At 36.9% G+C, this 22678-nt stretch overlaps 3 protein-coding genes across 3 annotated transcripts; 1 reads left to right on the plus strand and 2 right to left on the minus strand.

Moving 5' to 3' along the window:
• Positions 1-1032: 1032 nt before the first annotated feature.
• Positions 1033-16567, plus strand: LOC149588173 (ABC transporter G family member 20-like). Its single transcript, XM_089862802.1, has 13 exons — positions 1033-1117; positions 5213-5338; positions 7120-7241; positions 11903-12056; positions 12432-12586; positions 12644-12842; positions 13305-13463; positions 13812-14129; positions 14218-14395; positions 14461-14576; positions 14867-15206; positions 15549-15635; positions 15747-16567. Exons 1-13 carry the CDS (start codon positions 1115-1117, stop codon positions 15965-15967), a joined length of 2178 nt encoding a protein of 725 aa, XP_089718928.1. The 5' UTR covers positions 1033-1114; the 3' UTR covers positions 15968-16567.
• A 589-nt stretch (positions 16568-17156) lies between these two features.
• On the minus strand, positions 17157-22554 carry LOC149588174 (uncharacterized). Its single transcript, XM_089862803.1, has 2 exons — positions 22343-22554; positions 17157-17775 (listed from the first exon to the last, which is right to left on the minus strand). Exons 1-2 carry the CDS (start codon positions 22405-22407, stop codon positions 17292-17294), a joined length of 549 nt encoding a protein of 182 aa, XP_089718929.1. The 5' UTR covers positions 22408-22554; the 3' UTR covers positions 17157-17291.
• On the minus strand, positions 18998-21555 carry LOC149588175 (uncharacterized). Its single transcript, XM_089863060.1, has 3 exons — positions 21420-21555; positions 19102-21140; positions 18998-19031 (listed from the first exon to the last, which is right to left on the minus strand). Exons 1-2 carry the CDS (start codon positions 21553-21555, stop codon positions 19999-20001), a joined length of 1278 nt encoding a protein of 425 aa, XP_089719186.1. The 3' UTR covers positions 18998-19031; positions 19102-19998.
• Positions 22555-22678: the final 124 nt, after the last annotated feature.

Genomic DNA, 22678 nt, shown 5'->3' on the forward strand with positions numbered 1-22678 from the left:
GGTCGAAATAGTTAATTAGATTTTTGCTTTGGTCGGCACATTTTTTTAAGCTTCGAGTTTGAGACGTCAATCAAATAAGAAAGAGGTGTTCCTTCAACCAACTTTCTTTATAGGGAAACCGATTTTTTCCTCTCCTAGTGACAGTGTTCAGAAAATATGTTTTTTTTAACCCAGCCATTGAATATGCTAATTTTTATAATGAAATTTTTTTTAAACGCCGGATTGACTCAAGGTTATCCTTAAGCGGGCTCGGCCATAGGATTCTAACCAAGTTTCATTAACAGTCAGACCATTGCCTTCTTACAAGCTGGACCCTTTCCAAAGATCTAAATCTGATTGATATATGCATGTGCATTATTTCTATATGCCCATATACCCAGACCGCAGATTTAATTCGAAGTGGTAGATGTTTATTGACGATAATTTCTTATCAAAGCGAAAATTAGAACCCTAACAATTTTATCTGTATATTAAGAGAAGTTTATTCATCATCTACACTGTCTGACCTGCTCTATTAAAGCAGTTAACTAGTGCAAATACGAAGAGCTATCTTAGTTTCGCGAAAACTCTTGGATTATTATGTTCCACAAGTAAGTGTTTTTAATTTTATCCTTCTCAAATAGTAGAAAAATATACGGCGTTGCTCGTAAGACCAATTAGTTTTTTGTTTTAGTTTTATTTAATTGTTATTCTGCTAGTGCGTCCAATATTACCAGGCTTATGGTAGCACTCGTTTTGTCTGGAGTACTCTGTCGAGTATTGGATCCGATTTTTTCAAGGCTCAAATGCGGTATTGAGCCTTAAAAAACGCTAAGCCTAGGCTCGAATATGACTCAAGCCAGAGTTAAAGGTTTTTCGAGTACTCATTAGGGAATAAGGTGTGTTCCATAAGTTTCTCACTGGTTACTGAGAGCTTGTCATGAAGTGACGTAGGTCATAGATTCTAGTAAAGTGACGCCTGCAGTGAGGCGCTGTAAAAGGCTTAGTACAGACTGAAGTAGGAAGATGGACTGCAAAACTAACCGAGTGTAGTCAATTATTGATTGTCGTTCTCGAACTAGCTCTCAATAAGTCTCTAGCATTGCGAAGTACATGGAACATATCTTATAAACTTATGGTTAGTACTTTTTAGGGAAATTTAACAAGCGCAGAGGATGCTGATGCTAGCTAGTCAATAAAATAATCAATTAATAGCATTTTGTTGAGAAAAACTGGAAAATATTTAAAGCCTGGCTAGTTTCTTATGTCTTATTCGCTAAGTAACATAAATTTTTCCCAATTTAATAGTTGCTGTTTCCCGAGTAATTTTTAAGTTTTACTTTTTCTATTCTAATCGAGATCTTCGCGCTTTGTCGTTAGTCTAATTTCGCAAATTTTATTTAGGGTTAGTGTAGTTCAAAGCAAATTGGAAATGAGCCAAACGTAAGAATAATCCGAAGATGTTACGAAAATACTTCTAGCTTTTTTTAAATGGTTCACTAGGTAAAAATTTTAAATTCGAAACTAAAGAGTTTGGATAAAATTTAAGGGAATTTTAAGGCTTAGTAATTGTTCGAATAGAAATTTTAAAGCACGTTAATTATGCCTCAAACTAATATTTTAAGGCTGTGTAAGTATTTTAGGGTTCGGTAATTACTTGAATTAAAATTTTAGGGTTCGGTAATTACTTGAATTAAAATTTTAGGGTTCGGTAATTACTTGAATTAAAATTTTAGGGTTCGGTAATTACTTGAATTAAAATTTTAGGGTTCGGTAATTACTTGAATTAAAATTTTAGGGTTCGGTAATTACTTGAATTAAAATTTTAGGGTTCGGTAATTACTTGGATAAAAATTTTAGGACTCGGTAATTACTTGGATAAAAATTTTAGGACTCGGTAATTACTTGGATAAAAATTTTAGGGCTCGGTAATTACACGAATAAAATTTTAGGACTCGGTAATTACTTGAAAGAAATTTAGGACTGTAATTACTCGAAAAATATTTGACTAATAAAAAAAGGTTCGAGTATTAGACTTAACATTTTAGATTCGGCTCGATAATCGAATCCAAAATTTCTCAGGGCTCAAACTCGGCTCGAAAGCCAAAAATCAAGGCTTTCCTTCAGCCAGGAATTTCTTTAAGTTTTAATTATACTCGTTAAAGGAAGGGTGAAAACCAAAGTCAAGTGATTTTTATCTATTTTCCTTCTATAAGACCAATTTGCGTAGTGAAAATTACAGGAAATAGCTCAGAATTTAAAAATTGAAATTAGATTGAGATTCCACGGATACTTTTAAATTAGCTCCTCCAACCAATCGCGTAACGCCCTGGCCTTGTCTACTCGTTAACAAAATTCTCGTGCCACGATTTTTATAAAATCTCGCGCTAAATTCACATTCGAGAATTTTGTTGCGTTACGCGATTGGTCGAAGGTGCTAATTTAAAATTATCTATAAAATCAGAAAACCAATTTGATTTTAAAATCATTCGGAGGTATTTCCTGGATGTTTTACTATGCAGATTGGTCTTATAATTAGTAGAAAAAACGAAAAAGAAAAAATCACTTAATTTACCTTTTCACCCTCCCTTTAAGTCAAATTTTGAGAACAAACAAATCAAGCGCCCTACCTCATTATAGTATGTTCACTTTTATATGTGCGGCACTAGAGGCTAATTTCCTCAAGTCTTGTTTGTACTTGTTAAGCCAAATTTGACAAACAAAATCATTAGAGAAACAACCGCCCTCTGGAAATATTTGAAAAATTCAAGGATACAATTTTTTTTTTCACATTATTGTATATATAACCGGTTAAAAGAAAGTGAAAAGAGTTGTGTTGGAGGTTTTTCTGCCAAATTAATATAGATTAGAGGCTGCTTTGAATTATTTCTGTGAGTGTCTGTGGTCTAACAGCTTCTATTGGGAAAGAAAGAGTTTTTTTCATAAAACTTAAATTTTATATATAAATTTAGTACAATCATAGCGTTCGTGTCTGCTTTTTCAGACGCACTAAGTTGAGACAGTAACTTTAGTTACTACACTGGCAGCTTCATTAGACAAGAAGTGGTGTCGCATAGGCCTATACTGTTCAAGCCGTAAATCGAGAAAACATTTTCTGACCCAAAGGGTTAAATGTTTTCTGTGTATTTAGTGAATGGTGACAAAACAGTCACTCACAACGTCTGTGACCAAGTGCGTAGAATTTACACTGTTTTGTGTTAACCCAATCCTTGTTTATATTGCCAATTCTCATTATCAATGGGTCATTCAATCGACCTCTCCCACATTAGCACTCGTGTAGATTTTAATCAAGATCTTGAAATTCTTGTATCTTTATGACGATGTTGCTAAGGATTTTTCTTAGGATTAAACTTTAGTCGCTGCATTTATTGGAAGAAAAAAATCACATGAAAAAACATTAGGATCAAGAAACAAATTTTGCCCTTAAAGATACGCAAATTTGAATATTGTTATAAGTCATTGACATTTGCTAGATGAGATTAGCAAAGGTTGCGCTAATTTTATTATCAGAGGAAGGTGCAATCCGTCGACTTGGTACAAGGTCAATAGTAGAAGGAATTTTGATGCCCCAAATGTGTTATCTAGTATAATTACATTCATTATCACGCCGTTTGGCCTTCGACAATAATAAAAACAACACTCCATATTTTTACCCGTATTTTTCATTTGATTTTTTTATCAGTGGTTTCATAAGTTTATGATTCTAAGTTTCCAACGCCACATTTTAAAATAAACAGTTGGTCCTTTAAAAATAAAGAACATGGAGGAAAATTTTCGGGAACCCTACTGCAGGGGGACATTTATTTGGGGGAAGCAAGGAGGATGTATAAGAGGGGAGACTCGTTCTAGAGGGGGGAACGAGGCATGGAATGGCGCTCAAACCGTTGCTAAAGGTGCGCGGCACGTGACCGTTGTGGGAAAAGATGGATATTCAAAATCTGACCAATCCGACGAGAGAATTTCTAGCTCAAGTGTCTCCAACAGAGGCGCTGGAGACTGACTCTGCGAGTTTGAACGCGTGCGCAAGAACGTACGTTCTCTTTCCATGAAGGAGTAGCGGTAATCATGGTAGCCGGGGAACTTTTTGTCTGGCTCTGAAGCTCCCCTCTTACACATTCTCCTTGCGGAAGTCCTTAGCTTATTTTATCTGTTCTTACACTCTACAGTATTGCTCTTTTCAAAAGGGTAACAAGGAACATGCGGTAAAATGGATTCAAAACGTTAGCAAGGGCTTCTACATTACATTACCAGTTCAACAAAGTCTGTATTGTTTGAACGTCTTTGGATCCATGAACCGTCTTAAAAAAACAAGGTGGTTAAACATCAGACTCTATTCTACGCCTACTTTTGTAAAAGGTCTAGTTGTACTTGCAAAGTGCGAGGTGGAATTGCGTCTACGAATTTTCCTTTAGTTATTTCGATAAAAATCCCTAATAATAGCACTTCTTCGCTCTCTCTTTCGATGGAAGCATTTCAAAAGGCTGAACTGTACAATCAAAGGCGGTGTCACACTAACATGATGTTTCTTATTTAAATGGATGTTCAATGCGTTATGTATATATATTGAAGTAGCAGTGTTACTCTTTCCTGTAGTAGTGATTGGGAAATGTCACATGACTGTCTGCTTAAAATTATGTGTGCAACGACTTGGCGGATAGATTCAACGAAAACGCAACAAAGCCTTGACATCCCTTAATCTAAGCTAAGGCTAAATTGATGTAGGAAAAAACTACACTGTTTTTTTGGGTACGATTAAGATAAAGCGCCTACAGTGTATAAAATACATGCAATGTTGTTATCTTTTTCTTTCAAGTAATTATTGATAAAGTTAATTTGTTCGTTTAGATGGTATTATTAAGAGCCAGCCTTGGTACGGCGTTAGCCAACAATTTTTAATACCAATAAAGAATTGTAAATTATAATTTATAATACATCAAGTTATAAATTACCATATTTAATAAGTTATTTATCATTAAGTTTTTCAACAAGGAAAAAAAGGGTTCAAATATAAAATCGTTTCCTTTTCATTAACGTTAACGATTTTGCATCAAGTTCAAAGCCTGTAATAATATTAATAAAAAATAAGGTTTAATAACGTACAGTTTTTCCTCGTTTGATGAAAAGAAAAGAATATCTAAGCGTAGAATGAGTATACTCGGATAGTCAGCACGTCCTAACTACTTTCATTGCAAAATTTACATTTTGTTTATAGGTCTTAGCCCAGAGGTTGTATATTCGAGATATCATGCGTAACCGGCGCGATAGTTTATTGGACAATGGATCAACTACAAAAAACGGGAATTCTAAATCGTGTATTGTTAAATTATTGGATCAAAAGGTTAGTAATAGTTTCACTTATTTGTTTTTTTAATTATTGTTATTCTTATGTAAAAAGTTATGCGCTAAAATAAGACTATTCTAAGAGCTGGAAATGTGTTTTCTTAGGTAAAATCTACCAGTTGAGTTTTTACCATTCAAAATACAAACCTGTCATTTTACTAATAGTTTTATGCCTAATTAAGAAGAAATTATAATGTAGTTTAAATTACCGTCTGTAAATTTACAAGAAATTATACTGTAATTTAAATTACCGTCTGCTAATTTACAAAACACTGCTGTAAGTTACCACTTTATAGCGTACCATAATTTTAGCATGGTAGTGTTATCGTAGCTCTAGAGATGTGAACTTACCGTAATTTTCAAAAACGGTAATTTACCGGGTAAATTACCGAAATATTACCGGTAAGTTACCGATTAAAATTTTGGAATAACAAAAATTAGCGTAATTTATGATTTTCACTGGCTTATTAACACGGTAATTTACCGGTAAATTACCATTTTAAATTTACGGTAAGATATAAATCGGTAATTTGCCGGTAAATTACCATTTTAAATTTATGGTAAGATATAAATCGGTAATTTTCGCGGTATTTGGTAAATTACCGGTAATTTACAGATGGTAAATTACTGACTCACATCTCTAAGTAGCTCAGAACCTACTATCGTTAAACTATAAAGCTTACCGAAATAACGGTACTTCAATTTTTCAAATAACTTAGTAAATTACCGTTTTCTAAAAATACGGTAGTTTCACGGCTCTAGCCTTTACGATGAGTTTCTTCAAATAGACGTGCATGTTTATTAAGGTCAAGTTTTGTATCCCACAAATAATATTATTGATAATATCTGACCCGATCTAATTTGATGTAACAACAAGTTATTGAATTTATCTTAAAATATTCAAAGAAAAAAAAGAAAAACAGAAAATGAGGCAAAATGGAGAGCGTGTATGAGGGACATCTGATTGACGTTTCTTCGCCAACTTACTAGGGGTTAGAGATGTGAGTTGCTAATTTACCGTCCGTAAATTACTGGTAACTTACCAAATACCGCCTAAATTACCGATTTATATCTTACCGTAACTTTAAAATGGTAATTTACCGGTAAATTATGTAAATTACCGTGGTAATAAGCCTGTGAAAATATAAAATACCATGAACTACGGTAATTGTTATTCCAAAATTTTAATCGGTATAATACCAGTTTTAAAAATTAGGGTAATTTCACATCTTTACTAAGGGCAATAATCGCGTATGAATACTAACGTGATTATGCTGGCAAACCGAATCACATTCACCAAAATCTCTGATAATCACCAAGAACCAAATACATTCTATGTCTCAAAATCCTAACTAGTTTCGTAGGTGAAAGGACAAAGACAAAAACACTCAAAGCTAGTATTCGGCCACTTCCAAAAGCTTTCATCATAAGTTTATAAGTTATATTCCATAAGTATGACACTATCTATACTTCATAATGCTAGAGACTTACTGAGTGCTTGTTCAAGAACGACAAGCGAGAATTGACTACACTCGGTTGCAGGACTTCCATCTTCCTATTGACAGCGCCTCACCAGGCGTCGCTTTACGACAATCTATGACCTACGTCACTTCATGACAAGCTCTCAGCAATTAGTGATATACTTATGGAACACATCTTATAAACTTATGCTTTCGTACATCCCACTGTCCGGTTTTTGTTGTTTTCTATTGTCTTTGATATAATTGGCGGAAATATTACAATAAATTAAGAAACTCATTTTATTTAAATTTTTTGTAGGAAGGATTGGGTAACTCTAATATCGCAGTTCACGTTTCTAATCTGTACTATACCTATGAGAGTGTTTCGAAGCAACGTTTTGCGCTGAATGGAGTTAATCTAAATATCTTGAAAGGCGAAATGTAAGTGAATATATCATTAAGGTGTACATTGACAAATATATATATGACTTTCGTTCTCAATATTATCATGCAACTCAATATTGGTCCCCCACCATTTAGGCAGATTTTGTTTTAGCCAGGAAAAAACCTCCATAGCGGGCACCATTATGATCTAATTTTGTCGTATAAAACCTTGCCGCTCAAAAGGTGACACGAAGTTGTTAAATATCACCAGAGAGGCGTTAGGAATGAAAGTTGTGAAAGATATTTCGAAAGTAGCTCTTGGAGTGAAACGTACGCTACGTCTGTATTAAGCATGTGAATGTAGAAAAGTCCTAACCGAGTCTTCGGTTAAACTGCTTAAGTAAGATATTTAATCAGGTGTTCAGGTGTAAGGGTTAAAGTGTCAAACGCCAAGCTGATACTATGTTCAGTTGCACCAGTCACAAAATGTTATTTCCTCGGTTACCACTAGATTGTTTTTTGAGCTGGCACCACTGCCGAATTATATGGACTCTTTTTGAAAGACTCAACAAGTCGATGAGAATTCCCTTCTATCACCAAAAGTACACAGAACAAGACGGCCCAAGGGCTCGTAATAGTAGCCATATCGTACGAGTGAATAGCCCCTCTATACCCTACCCTAATGAGTGGATAACCCCTCTATACCTTACCCTAATGAGTGAATAGCGCTATCCTTTTCAATGCTTAAATGATTTACCGTGCATAAAATCAGAGTGAATAGCCCCTCGATTCCCTACTCTCTAAACAGTGATTAAATTATAACCGTATAAATTTACTTATGGTTTAATTCTAATATTCCGGCGAATCGAAGAACAGATAGTTTTTAGTGATAATCCCCTCGATGAGCTTACAACATAGACTTATGCCGAATTTGCCGATGCACACTTATCGCATCTTATAAATTTCTAAGAAGGACTTATGCCCAGAAACCTTTGAAAGAGAAAGTTTAGTTATATTGATTACGCATTTTAGTGATTATCCCCTCGAATTACCTTTAGTAATGCTAAATGATCAAACGCATAACGCTCATTTAGCACTATGTTAGCTCTATCTAAACCCACATTTGAATTAACCGCCAAAACTTTCCAGTCAAACATAACATAGATGACGATAGCTACCGAACGAGAACGAAACACATGAGCGCGGTAGGAAACGGGGAAAATCGTTATCTATTTAATTAGCACATACATAAAAAGAAAATAAATATAAAAACCCCAAACATACAAATTCATAAGTATCCGACCCCACAGATAAAAATTCAAAAGTATCCGACCCCACAGATTATGAGGTACCCCACCCCACATCACCCCGACATTTTAGAGATAAAAATAAATAATAAAAAACTCGAAGTTTCTATCAAGTCTCTATGGTTTAGTGGTTAGAATGTTTGTCTACTGTGCCAGCGTCCCGGGTTCGAATCCCGGGTCTGACCTAAAAAAATTTTAATTAAAATTAAATCTCTAACCGAGCCCAGTTACCCCTATGGGTGGGTTGTGGTAATATAAAGTTCCTTTTAAGCTAAAATCTGACGATAACGAAGCGACAACCCCGGCCACTACTACTACTACTACTACTACGGCTCGGGTCAAACTAAGAGCCTATCGTATACTACGATATGGCTAAAAAGCTCAAAGTGTTTATTGGCTATTTTAGCCTTGCTTTGCTAGCGCCTGACATGCTTTTTGGAGCACTAGTCGTTTTGAAATCATTTAAGAAAATCAGATTGTTCATTGATGAGGTAATCGTCTCTGTTAAATCAGGGCTACGCCTCCTCCAAGCGGTCAAACGATAATCTATGGTTGCGATGTGCAGCCAAAAAGTGGGATAGTGAGTTAATAGGCAAGGGAGCGTTGGAGGTGTATTTGATAAGTTTTTACCACTTGAAATCTGATGTCCCTGAAAGAGGTGCCTGTTAGACGCTTTGTGTTTTCCCTATGTACGTTTGTTACCACGACCCCGTTGATCTAACCTCAAAAATATATAAAATGAAACAGCTGACCGTGAAATTACATACTCGATGACGCTGGTCAGAAAAGGAAAACAAGTTGGGAAACCTAATAAACCTCTCCGAGTCGAGACGCAATTAAGGGTTTTTCTTAAATAATTAAATAAATATAATAGATATTAATTATTTTTATCGTCATTAATTTACCTTAATTCTAGTTAAATCGTTTTAAGAAACTTTATTCCTAAAATCATTTTTAACATAGCTATAGTTAACGGTTGAGTTCAAGCCTCTTTAACAATTTTTGGAAATTTAGGGTATATATATAAGGCGATTGATTCACAATAAATGATGAAAAAAACCTCAATTACGTGAACCTTTGGTGGAATCCCTGCCATTGGGAAGCTAGACGGTTCTCGTAATCCTAGCCGATCGTCGCGTATTTCTCAATCCTAACGCTGAGAGTAGAAGCCAAAAATTGCTTCTGCAAACACACACAGACACGTCCAGTGTAATACCTCTCCGTGACGTCATTGTCACTCGGAGAGGTAAAAAATGGCACGGAGAGAAAATTCTATAAGCTACACACGAGAAGATGACTCACGTTTTCTTATAATGGGGAGAATAACGTCTATCCTTCCTCCTAAACGAGAGATTAATATAATTAATTCTAGTTAGCCAAACTTTCCTCTGATTTTATGAAAGATGATGGACGTGGTACCGACCTTCGTTCTTTCGTCAGAACGAAGGTTATTTATTAATCCACTACTGACGATAATATGTCGTTTCGAAACAAAGATTAGCCGCCTTCGATCAAGTTAACCGATGAGATTAGCCTTGATACTTAAAAAAGTGTACGAGCCTGAAGAAATGCATTTTTGTTCAACAAAAAAGTACTAGGCCTACATCGAACGGAACTACGCAAAGATAATTTTACTAATTGGCATACAAATCTCTACTTTCGGGTTTTGTACTCAGTAGCGTCGCTAGGGTTTGATATTTGGGGGGCTTAATATGGGCAAACTATTTGAATGTTATTATAAGAAATTAATAACAAAATTTTGCATAATTAGTTCATTTGAATATGCGTATAACTATCCGAAAATTTGTGTTGACGTGAAAATATTCGCATTTTAAAAATATACAGACAGTGCTCTATGGGGTTCAACATTCCTTTTTTTTTTAAAAAGAAAGAGTACGGATTTTCGTGGTTTGGTATTTTCTTCAAAGATTTCCTGATCAGAGATGTTGCTCAAGATTTTGAAATTTTCAAGACTTCCTCTATGGTATCATGGTTTAGTCAGAGATTCCGCGATCAGAGATTTTGCTCGAGATTTCGAAATTTTCGGGACTTCCTCTACTGTATCGTGGTTTAGTCAGAGATTCCGCGATCAGAGATGTTGCTCGAGATTTCGAAATTTTCAAGACTTCCTCTATTGCATCGTGGTTTAGTCAGAGATTCCGCGATCAGAGATGTTGCTCGAGATTTCGAAATTTTCGGGACTTCCTCTATATGGTATCGTGGTTTAGTCAGAGATTCCGCGATCAGAGATGTTGCTCGAGATTTCGAAATTTTCGGGACTTCCTCTATATGGTATCGTAGTTTAGTCAGATTCCGCGATCAGAGATGTTCAAGATTTCGAAATTTTAAAGACTTCCTCTATGGTATCATGGTTTAGTCAGAGACTTTGCTCAAGATTTCGAAATTTTCAAGACTTCCTCTATGGTACCGTGGTTTAGTCTGAAATTCTGCATTAAAGTCACAGATTCCGCATTTTAGTTAGAGATTTCGCGATTTAGTCAGAGATTTCTAGAGAAGCCTACGTGATTTTATAAAATTTGTGTGACTGTAGGATTTCTCGCATTTCTTACTACTTAGTGAAAGAATTACATCTTAATCCTCTAGCTTTAAGAAAAAGAGCATTCAGAGTCATTTTCGTCACCGATTGAAATGTTTTTTAAACCTTCATGTAGATTTCGGTAACCACGCTGTTCACGTCAACGAGAAATTAGGCCATAAGGTCTTTAATTGTGTTAATTGACTTTTTTCTTGCATTGCGGTTCGCCTTACATCCCAGTGCTTCCCGTTTCAAAATTCAGAATTCTAATTCTGTAGTTTATATCAATTCCTACTAATGGTCAAAATTCCAAATGATAGGATAAGTTTAGTACCTTTGCTACAAAGCATTAATAGCGCCACAGTATTATTGTACTGAGCTTTGGACAATAGTTCGTTCCATTAAACACAAATGTAGTAAATACATTAACGTTTATCAGATATTCTTAATAGATAAAGTGCTAACCTCTAATGCATGACGGCAATGAATTCTAGGCCAAGAAAATATGATAGTGATGCCCCGTATTAGCTTTCACGAGGTGGAGTCGAATTTCTACGAACAAATACTTGATAAAATCGAGTTAAATGACTTCAAAATTGGTATCGCCATTATATTTGATCAGATTGGAATCAATTTTTATTAATCCAATTATCAGAATGAATATTTTAATTTGTTTAAAAAATATCATCCAATTAACAAAATTATGATTTTAATTGATAAATCTGGTCGAAAGTGATCGTCATGTTACTTCGTGTAAATTTCATATGGAATTGTTTGTTGTGTATAGTTTTCGTGTACAAAGTGGTTTAGCTATTTGTCACCAAATATTTTAATTATATAGTTTTTCAATACATATTTTGTACATATTTTTCTAGCTATGCATTACTGGGTCCAAGTGGTTGCGGCAAAACGACGGTTCTAAGATGCATTACCAAAACATTAACGCCATTTAGGGGTAAAGTAGTCCTTCCAATATGGCAAACGAAAGAAACTGCGATACCCGGTATAGGAGTTGGCTACATGCCACAGGTAAAACATTTATGCTAAACATTTTTGGTAAATTGTTAAATATACCGGGGCTAACCCTAAAGCATAACCCTTATCAGGTATAGATGTAATTTTAGAAGCAGGAATGGACGACTGCTAGTATTTACTTCTGTCCGACTCGTAGCCCAGTACAGAGCCCCCCCCTCCAACACGCAACGAAAATTTTAAATTACATTATTGGCTCACTTAAACTGTCGCTATAACCCGCCTCTTCTTTCATACCCCCCAGTCCTGGGGAAAGGGGGTCCGGGACTTTGACTCGCGCCCAGAATACCCTGTTCTCCATTCCTACTTCAAAAATTAAATCTATCCCTGCTCTTATACAAGGGATGTATATTAATTCACTTTTCTGTAAAGGAACTCTGCTTATTTGGCGATTTAACAATTGGAGAAACGTTATGGCTTTTCGGTGGCATAAGTGGTATACCTGAACATACTCTTAAAGAGATAATAAACGACTTCAAAGTGAAATTTGAACTACCACCGTTGTGTAGACTAGTTGGCACATTAAGGTATGGATATTTAACGTTCTTAAAGAAGCTTATTGTTAATGAAGTTTTTATTTCTAGTGGAGGTCAAAAAAGAAGAGTGTCGCTGATAGCCGCCTTCATTCACAACCCACCATTCTTAATTTTAGACGAACCAACAGTGGGAATAGATCCCATTATGAGGAAAAACATATGGGATTACATGATTAGTCTGGCAAGTCAGGGTACAACCATTCTCGTAACGACACACTACATTGACGAGGCGAAAGACGCCTCTACGGTAAGCCAATATTACCAAAAGTATATAGATATAAAAACTAAAAGTACACTTCGTTGAAACCTGCTCGCGGCATGTAATTGGAGAAGTTCTCCTTTATCCCAGAATAGTGTCCAACTGTCCACCCCCTCTGCGTATGATTACCTTCCCGACCGTGACACAGAGAAAAAGCCGTAAATAGCCTCATAAAGTACCAGATGACAGCTCTAGTACCAAAAAATAACGTTTGAATCGTCAGCATCATGTACTACTTTCTAAAAACCTATGACGTCAAGAAGCTCGGAGGGTAGATTGCATCTCAGTTTATATGTCGTCTACAGCCAAAAGCACGGAATTGTTAATGACAAAGCTTAGATTATTATTATTATTATTAAGTTTACTTTTTGATTTAAGTCTATATACTTTTGATATTACTGAGCGAGCTCAAAAAATTACATTGAAGTACTTTGCGTGTATTTTTTACAGGTTGGTTTAATGAGAGAAGGTAAACTACTAGCGGAACTCAGCCCAGTTGAGCTTCTCAGGCAATTCAATGAAAAAAGTTTGGAAAGGTGTTTTTACTTGATGTGTGTTAAGAATGATGACAACTTCACGGAAAGTAGTTTCTTCCGCAAACCGTTAATGGTCAGTGTATTATTTAAATAATAAGTCTTTGTGCAAGCAAAAAAAAACAGTACTTAGCTTTATATACTCCTGCCCGGAAATTGAAGAGCTTTAAATTACGTTAGTGTCGAATTTTGCATGGTGTTCGGATTTAGCCCAGAGTGGCGCAAATCCAACGAAAAATTCGAGATAAATAACGTGTTCTTCAAGAGATCGGTGGCCACTTCACCGAAAAAGTCTCCCTTGCAATACTCACCTAATTGTGCTAGCCTAGAATTAAGCTCCGTACTGGGGACTAGGTCATTAAACGTTGATAAACCTTGGTCAATATGTCTGCGTATTAATACGATATGCTTTGAAACCACTCAGAAAAAGAACATGGACGAGAATGGAGGCGTAAATCTGGAAATGAAGCTAAAATCACAAACTGACGTTTTCTTTTCGACAAAAAACACATTTCTGCATAGAAACGTCAAGTCACTCATGACGAAAAACATGAAGCAGCTTTCGAGAAACCCAGTTATGTTGTTCTTCCAGTTTATCTTGCCCGCCTTAACCGTCGCCGCATTTGGACTTTGTATCGGCGCGCGAGTCTTCGATATGCCAATTGCAATTGTAAACGAAGAGGATCCGCCTCATTTTAGCGAATGGTTCTTGAACACGTTAAATTCGTATCCGATTAGACAGGTGAGATCTGAGCCTTTCACGTAAATGAGCTAATTTTTCATTTCAAAAAAATTGCTTCAGCGGTAAATTGACATTTTAATCTCTTTAGGTATATTTTGATACATTGGAAGAGGCGAAGGAATCGGTGAGATTGGGATATACTGCAGTAGCCGTTCAGATACCCGAAGACTTCACGTTGTGCTTGAGAAACAAGTACGTGCTTGGAATAACGGCTGATAATACCACAATTAAGTGCGGAACTGTTCATTTGCACGCTGATACCACCAGTAAGAACGTTTTCTAAAAAGCGAGAGTAAAGATTCGTCGCCTCTAACATTTCAAACCGTTTCAGATCAGATTATTTCTCTGGATATCCAAGATTCACTATATAAGGCGTTCCGGAAGTTTGAAATGAAAACATATACGGAAATGGATTCTTCGCCATTACTTTCAGATTTACCACTGGTGGTACGCATTAAGCGTTTCATAAGATTATCCTTCAGTGTATACCGTTCTAGACCTTACGTTGTCAGTCTAGATTTTCTCCTATCTGCCGTACGCACCTGAATATCAGGCCGTAGATTTAAATCCACTCACCTCCACAAGTAGTTTCACTAGAGAGGCTGTTTTAAATGAATATTATTACCCCAAAAAACGTACACAGTTAGAATGGTTCACTTTCTGGATAATTTTATGAAATTCTTCTACACTTAAAGAATTAGAAAAGCAAGCCAATAAAATTTAATTTCACAATATAGTTCCAAGACCCTCCAATATATGGCAGTATGGACATCCTTTTCAGTGAATACGTTACTCCGGCCATCCTACTGTTAGTTATCCATTATCTGGCCATGGTTTTAACCGGCTTCGGTTTAGGCTTGGAGAAACTGTCGGGCGTAATGGAGCGTCTCGAAGTTTGCGGAGTGTCTAAGAAGCAAATACTTAAGGCTCAAATAATCGTCAACTTCGGGGTTGTCATGGTTCAGGCTGTTTTAATGATGGGAATGCAATTTACACTCTTCGATACGAAAGTCAAAGGAAATATAGTTCACTTAATTGTAATGTTATTGTTGCAAGGACTTTGCGGTATGCTTCAAGGTAAATCTGATTGAAATTAATTTTAATTAATCAATTTCTTTGGAGATTTGGGTATTTCCTAAGACCATTAAACACGGATGGACTGGAATGGAGATACGGCGCGTGGTTCTTTTAGGGCAGCGCCTCTCTAGCGCCACGCCGCGATCAATATTGAAACTTTTTCGACTCAAACCATAGAAATAACATGATCTATGAGTCGAAAAGTTTCAGGACTCTCCCGCTAGGGGGAAGAGAGCTGGCGATGCCATTATAAGAACTGAGATTTTTGCTGTGTTTGATGGTCTTAGGTATCTCTTGAAGAGACTTGGCGTTATTTCCTTTTACATTTGCGTAAATTTTCAGGATTTTTCTTATCGGCCATTGCACAAACCGTCTCGAGTGGGATGTTTATTGGTGTAGGATCCTTCTTTTCCAACTTGATTTTGTGTGGTAAGTGTGAAGGAGTAGTAGCCATGTTCAAAAAAGTCTAAATGCAACGGAAATTGGCCTACCAAGACGAAATTAACGAACACTCAAATTGATCAAACTACAAATTCTTAGGTTTAATATGGCCCCTTCAAGGAATGTCAATTTGGATGCGTTGGGTAGCTCGATTAATTCCCGTCACAATATCCAGCGAAGGTTTACGCTCAGTTCTTTCTAGAGGCTGGGGACTCGAAAGCCAGTCTGTATGGCTGGGCTATATTAGCATTGTAATACACGCCATTATTTTCTTAATTGGATCCATTGTGTTTTTTAAAACCAAAATAAAATTGCGTTAATATTTTATAGTGTAACTACTGTTACGCTACAATTCAAATACCGAATGTAGCCGTGTTTTAATTTGTGCATATAGAGGAAAATTAAGAACTTTGTATTTTGTACTATTCAATAGCACTCAATCATTTTCGATATTATGTCTTATGGGCTTGAAAAATCCTAACTGTCTGACAGATATGTATCAATACGTTTGATCAAAGAATTTTCAGTACAGTATCACTTGGAGATTTTCAGCTTGTACGTAATGTAATATGCATATGGGAGAACGGAATTATACAATTAGTTTTTAAAACTATTCATACGTAATTTCGAAACTAGGTTGATAATATTTTATTTTTAATCTGAACTGTCGCGTACCTTATTTATGGTCATTACGATTAAGAGCCTCAAGAGGCTATTGAAAATAGAGACTTGCGTAAGTTCAAGTAAGAACACTTGTGTTGTAAAAGAGGCGCTCAAATTAATATTTTTGAGACTTTTATTGTGTTTCAAAGAAATATTTTGTTGTCATTAAAACATTTTAAAATACTGAAATAATGTTTCAGTCTTTATTTATAAAATATGCCTTTTAGATCGATGTCCAATTTCAACACTCAATCAGTTCCAGCAACAGTTAAACTTTACTCCCGCCTATATACCTCTCAGAGTGACGATGACGTAACGGAGAGGTACTACACTGGACGTCTCGTGGTGTGTATGTGTGTGTCTGTCATCGCGTTCGCAGTTGGCAAATCGGAGCAAACGTGTTCGCAGAAAGCTATTTTTGGCTTCTACTCCCATCGTTAAGATTAAGAAGTACACGGCGATCGGCTAGGGTTACGAGAAACGTCTAGCCTCCCAATGGCAGGGCCTCCACCAAAGGTTCACGCAATTGCGGGTTTTCTTATCAAAAATTGTTAAAGAGGCATACGCTTGATTTCAAACGTCAACAATAGCTATGTTTAAAATGATTTTAGGAACAAAGTTTCTTAAAACGATTCAACTGGAATTAAGGCAAATTAATGATGATTAAAATAATTAACATCAATTACATTTATTTAATTATTTAAGAAAAACCTCTTAATTGCGTCTCAACTCGGAGAGGTTTATTTTGGTTTCCCAACTTATAAGACCCCTCGACGAAAGTTTCCAAAATATATATAAACTGTCAGAAAATGAGAAAGTAATTAGGTATAGGTATATATCAAATAATTATTCATTTAAAAATTATTATTTATTATTTATTATAATTTTAATTTCTTTACAAGTGATTTAGCTCTATTCTTTTCTCTTTTATAAAATACAGCAGCATAAATGACTGTCGTTTCAAAGCCATCGCAAACCTCATCATGAAGGGACCGTCGAGACGTCGATCAAGTCCCATCGTTTTCGCAAGTTCAGCTCATAGAATTTTGCTACACCATCGCAAACGGTATATCTAAACTCGGCTATTTTTGAATGGCCGTACAATCTGTATTTTTTAGCGTAACTTGACTTTATCGTCTTGTAGAGAATTGAATCGGGGCACAAATTACCCAGCACACGACGAATATCTTCAGCACATCGTAGAACTTCGTCGTAGTCGCCACAGTTAGGATTGTAAACAAACATTGTGCCAGCCATTCCCTGCACCGCAAATTCCGTGCCTAACCGGGTACTGCTTTTTACTGCTTGGAAGGTTCCCTCTAAGACCTGCTCTTTAAGTAAGGTCCAAATTCTATCCAATGATAAGTAACGATTATTCTTGTCGGCGTCGTGAGGAATGAAAAGCATCCAGAGACCCATTTCGATAACATCTATTTCATGATCACTGTGAACTGTAATCCATTCCCTAGATGAAAGTATAATTTAAATATTTTAATAATAATAATAATAATAATAATAATAGATCTATCTTTATCGCGTGTCTATAACAGCCATGGGCTTTTTTAAATGGTTCACGATACAATGACCTATGCCAAGGCTAACCGACAGCACCCTATGCTAACAACTACCAGAACGGAATAATAAGAGGATGATTCTTAAAGGGATGTACAATGCATTATGTAGGGACGGGAATATATAAAGCTCATCTTTAGAGCTTTACTGGGCAGGCGTGAATTTCGTAGCGTTAACAGTGCATTGAGAATGGGCTTCAGTATTTCCGTTTAATCTATCTGCCGAGTCGTCCCACGCTTTCAGCAGTCTTGTGACATTTTCCAATCACTATTTCAAGAGATAGTAACACTACTACTTCAAAACACATTTCTTGACACACCTCACTTGAGGTACAAATAACGGATTGTACGGTACATTCCATTAATATATCCATAACGCTCTACGGCTGTAACAAGACTCTTACCAACCTCAAATCACCCTCCCTTCCCTGATTGGTCAATGAGCCTCTGTGAACGTTATGAAACGTAATGTCGTGAGGGGGTGCGTTGAGAAACAATTATTAGTTACGAGAGTGATCACGATCCTTTAAATTATTATTCCGAAGTTAATGTCGTGAAACGACGTCAAGCTATTCACACTGCAGCAGATAACGTCAGAGGAATGTTTTCGCGGTTTACAGTAATGACTATTTTGGGTTTAAGTTGGTTATATTTTCAGTAGTACCGCGAACTTTAAGGATATTATTGAGGTTGGTTGGACTAACGTTTTACCGTCCTGGACTCACATGTCACCCATCTCTTATTATTCCCTTCTGCTATTACCGAAGGATGTGGAATGTGGTGTAGAATTAAGCCATGTTTTATCAACAGTAACTAATTCTTAGAGCGTGTGATTTATCAGGAAAATATTGTTGGTATTATAAGGGGGTGAAAGACTGTATAATTGTATATATTGACTGGGTAGTCAGCCCGAAGGTCCCTTATTCCCTCAAAATTTGTGGCCTGGAAGTTTCGTATACAGGAATGTGTCACACTCGCAACTGAAACAATTATGTCGCAAGCATTTCCCTCCCCGCTGGTAAATGCACTTTTCAGTCGTCAAAACATCCGATAGGACTGTCACAATTAGCTTCACGGAAGGTGGATAAAACTATTTTACCCCTGGCAAGCGACACGTGGTTGGAAAAATGAAAAATTTTGCTGTACTGGCCTAAAAGAATTTTTTTGTCAATAACTTATTTTTAAATATTTTATCTAAATTCTTAAAAAACATTGTGTACCTTAAACTGGTTTTTGAAGTACGGTTTGAATGTATTTCAGATTCAGCGGCCGTTAATTTAGTTTTGGATTTTTTTTCGTGCAGTAACTATCAGTATCATTAAAGGTCTTATTCGTGGGTTTCGAGAGGTTAACAATGTCAACAAACTTTTGGAAATATTTAGAGAATTCGAATCGCAATCGCGGGAGTAATACTTCACGATTAGGAGAGCAGAATTTCACCGGCTATTTTATCCCTGTTTCTTATGGAGAGACGGCTTGGAGCCTGGACACACGAAATGAAAGGGCAGCACCTTTACAGCCCTCTTTGAATTTCAATCCAGGAGCAATCGCCTTGGATCATATGAACATAAGTGAAGATTTCAAAGACCTTCGGGAATCCAAAAGTAAATCGGATCAGAAAGTGGAGAGTTCAGCCACTCTTCCGGTCGATACTTCATGGGACTCTCAAAGCACTACTGGTAGCGACATTTATCAGTGTGAGAAAGTTGATGATGACAAATCAGAGACCAGTAACGTGTCTGAAGCTGAAAATACCAGCAGCGTATCAAGTAAGATAGCTGACAAGTATTTGGAAGAAGGAACTCATGATATCTTAGTTACACAACCGGTTGATTTTCAAGCTCGACAACCAGTTTCCAAAGCTAAAATCGTTCATGGTCATGGAACGCGTACTGGTGCGCATACGCATGCTGCTAGCGCAAAGCCTATTTACACCACCATATCGCACCCGCAACCAGGCTCGGTGTGTACACCGAATTTGGAAACTGGTCACCAACAACTGCTGTTATCAACGTCAAGTCATGGTCATACTAGCCCTCTTCATCGACGACAAAAGAATAATTTTATTCCCATTCAAGTGGAGCCGGTTTTACCCGCAAATCGATTTGCCAATTATGTTATCGATCCGAGACTTCAATTTTTACATGGAAACCAATATCCATATTTCCCTGATCCAATGTTTCCGTGTCTTCCCGTGCAAAGTAACATTTTATTGCCGCAAACGGTCCCGCGTTCACCCCTTCCACCTTCCCAATCTCTACAAGAACCGCTAACTCAAAATCCCCAGTTGCTACACCAACAGCTACTTCAAAATCCCCAGTTGCTACACCAACACCTACTTCAAAATCCTCAGTTGCTACACCAACACCTGCTTCAAAATCCTCAGTTGCTAGACCAACACCTACTTCAAAATCCCCAGTTGCTAGACCAACACCTACTTCAAAATCCCCAGTTGCTAGACCAACACCTACTTCAAAATCCCCAGTTGCTAGACCAACACCTACTTCAAAATCCCCAGTTGCTAGACCAACACCTACTTCAAAATCCCCAGTTGCTACAACAACACCTATTGCAAAATCCCCAGTTTCCACAAAAACACCTACTTCAAAATCCCAAGTTGCTACACCAACAGCTACTTCAAAACCCCCAGTTGCTAGACGGACAGCTACCTCAAAATCCTCAGTTGCTATGGCAACAGCTACCTCAGAATCAACAGTTGCCTCGCCAACAGCTACCTCAAAATCAACAGTTGCTACGCCAATCGCTACCTCAAAATCCTCAGTTGCTACGCCAACAGCTACCTCAAAATCCTCAGGTGCTACGCCAACAGCTACGCCAAAATCCTCAGTTGCTACGCCAACAGCTAAAACAAAATCCTCAGTTGCTACGCCAACAGCTACCTCAAAATCCTCAGTTACTATACCAACAGCTACCTCAGGAGCAACAGTTGCTACAACAACAGCTACTTCAAAATCCACAGTTGCTACGCCAACAGCTACCTCAAAATCCTCAGCTGCTACTCCTACAGCTACCTCAAAATCCTCAGCTGCTACTCCAACAGCTACTTCAAAATCCACAGTTGCTACTCCAACAGCTACTTCAAAATCCACAGCTGCTACTCCAACAGCTACTTCAAAATCCCCAGCTGCTACTCGAACAGCTACTTCAAAATCCCCAGCTGCTACTCGAACAGCTACTTCAAAATCCCCAGCTGCTACTCCAACAGCTGTTTCAAAATCCCCAGCTGCTACTCCAACTGCTACTTAAAAATCCCCAGCTGCTACTCCAACTGCTACTTAAAAATCCCCAGCTGCTAGGTGAACGGCAACCTCAAAATCCTCAGATGCTAGGGGAACGGCAACCTCAAAATCCTCAGATGCTAGGGGAACGGCAACCTCAAAATCCTCAGTTGCTAGGGGAACGGCAAACTCAAAACTCTCTGTTGCTACGGGAACAACAACCTCAAAATCCTCAGATACCTGAAAATCGCTCTTTTTTACCTGTGATAGTACCTCCAAATACACAAGTTGTACCATACCATTCATCCATAGATTACCAGTTTGTACCCATAGAAGTGCCACAAGATCTAAATAATCGACCTCAAAATCCGCAACTATCTCAAAATAGTCAAGTTCCACCCAAACAAACGACAGAAATTCAGCCAAAACATTCATTAGAAAGTCAACAACGACAAAATGTCTCTAGATATTTATTTCCGTGTCCACCGTTGCAAGTTCAACAATGTCACCAACTCCAGAACCAGCCTAGAGAACTGGTTTATTACGTCCCCGAAAGGCGCTCTGCCCAGAGAAACCCTAATCAAACTAGACCCCTCCGGTATCCTGGTCCTAGTAACTATTCTCGAGTAGGACAGTCTCCTACAATCAACGAACCAGGAGACTTTGATCCATTTCACCATCAATATGGGCCACATCAATCGCATGTGTGGTGCTTTCCTCAGCAGTTTCATACACCAGAAAACTTGTCACTACTACAGCCAATTACAGAAGCCCAAGAAAGAGTTAGCTCATCTAAATCCGACTCCCCAATAGGGGAAAAACAATAATGTGATAACGAATAAATGGGGATTTCCATGTAAAATTTTAACTGACTTTTACTGTTCCAACCATAGAGATACATGGTTCCAACGGTATAAAACAACTGTATTTTAAAACTACTTAGAATATATTTCTAATTTGTATAATACTTCTGAATTTTAAAACTACTAAGAAATAAATTTTTATGTACAAACTATAAAGAGCGTTATAAACAATTTTAAACAGTTAAAACAGCAAAAAGTATTACAATTAGCTTTCCACGCACTGACAGCATTTAGCTTGCACGACTGAGTAGGTAAACAGTTCCCTCAAAATACTATCAAGTTTAAATTAATTTTCTATTCGATGGCGAAATTGTCTAGTTTGGTGGAGTTATTAAGTTTAATTTTATTAAGTAAATTACCTGTCAAAAACTTGTGATGGCAACAAGCTACTTTCATCGTCACTGTCTTCAGAGTGGAGACTCATTTCTACTTAATCGACTTCAGTAAAAGTCAGAATCAAAATGATTTAGATAAATGTAGTAGAAGCTTTGTAAACTAAATGTGAAAGCAAAACTTTGTGTTAAAGCAGGGTTTCTAGACGAAATTGTTAACAAGCTGCTGTTTTAAAGCGTGACAAGATTTCCGAAATGAATGGAATATTTCTTTACGAAATGAGAGACTGTTATCGCTCTAGTCGCGTTTAAAGATTAGTTTACAAATAATTTCAGTCAAACAGCTATGAAAGATGATAAACA

The sequence above is a fragment of the Phalangium opilio genome, unplaced genomic scaffold (genome assembly GCF_054372755.1).
Source record: "Phalangium opilio isolate 3A_F unplaced genomic scaffold, DU_Popi_V2 ptg000662l_1, whole genome shotgun sequence".
NCBI lineage: Eukaryota > Metazoa > Arthropoda > Arachnida > Opiliones > Phalangiidae > Phalangium > Phalangium opilio.

Coding starts and splice junctions, on each gene's coding strand:
- LOC149588174 (XM_089862803.1), bottom strand. CDS start 22,407: ATGAGTCTCCACTCTGAAGACAGTGACGATGAAAGTAGCTTGTTGCCA. Junction 17,776..22,342: donor CCATCACAAGTTTTTGACAG/GTAATTTACTTA, acceptor ACTTTCATCTAG/GGAATGGATTACAGTTCACA.
- LOC149588173 (XM_089862802.1), top strand. Junction 14,130..14,217: donor ATTCGTATCCGATTAGACAG/GTGAGATCTGAG, acceptor TAATCTCTTTAG/GTATATTTTGATACATTGGA. Junction 14,396..14,460: donor TTTGCACGCTGATACCACCA/GTAAGAACGTTT, acceptor AAACCGTTTCAG/ATCAGATTATTTCTCTGGAT.
- LOC149588175 (XM_089863060.1), bottom strand. CDS start 21,555: ATGAATGTTTTGGCTGAATTTCTGTCGTTTGTTTGGGTGGAACTTGAC. Junction 21,141..21,419: donor TGGTAATCTATGGATGAATG/GTATGGTACAAC, acceptor ATTTTTAAGTAG/CAGTTGGAGTAGCAGCTGGG.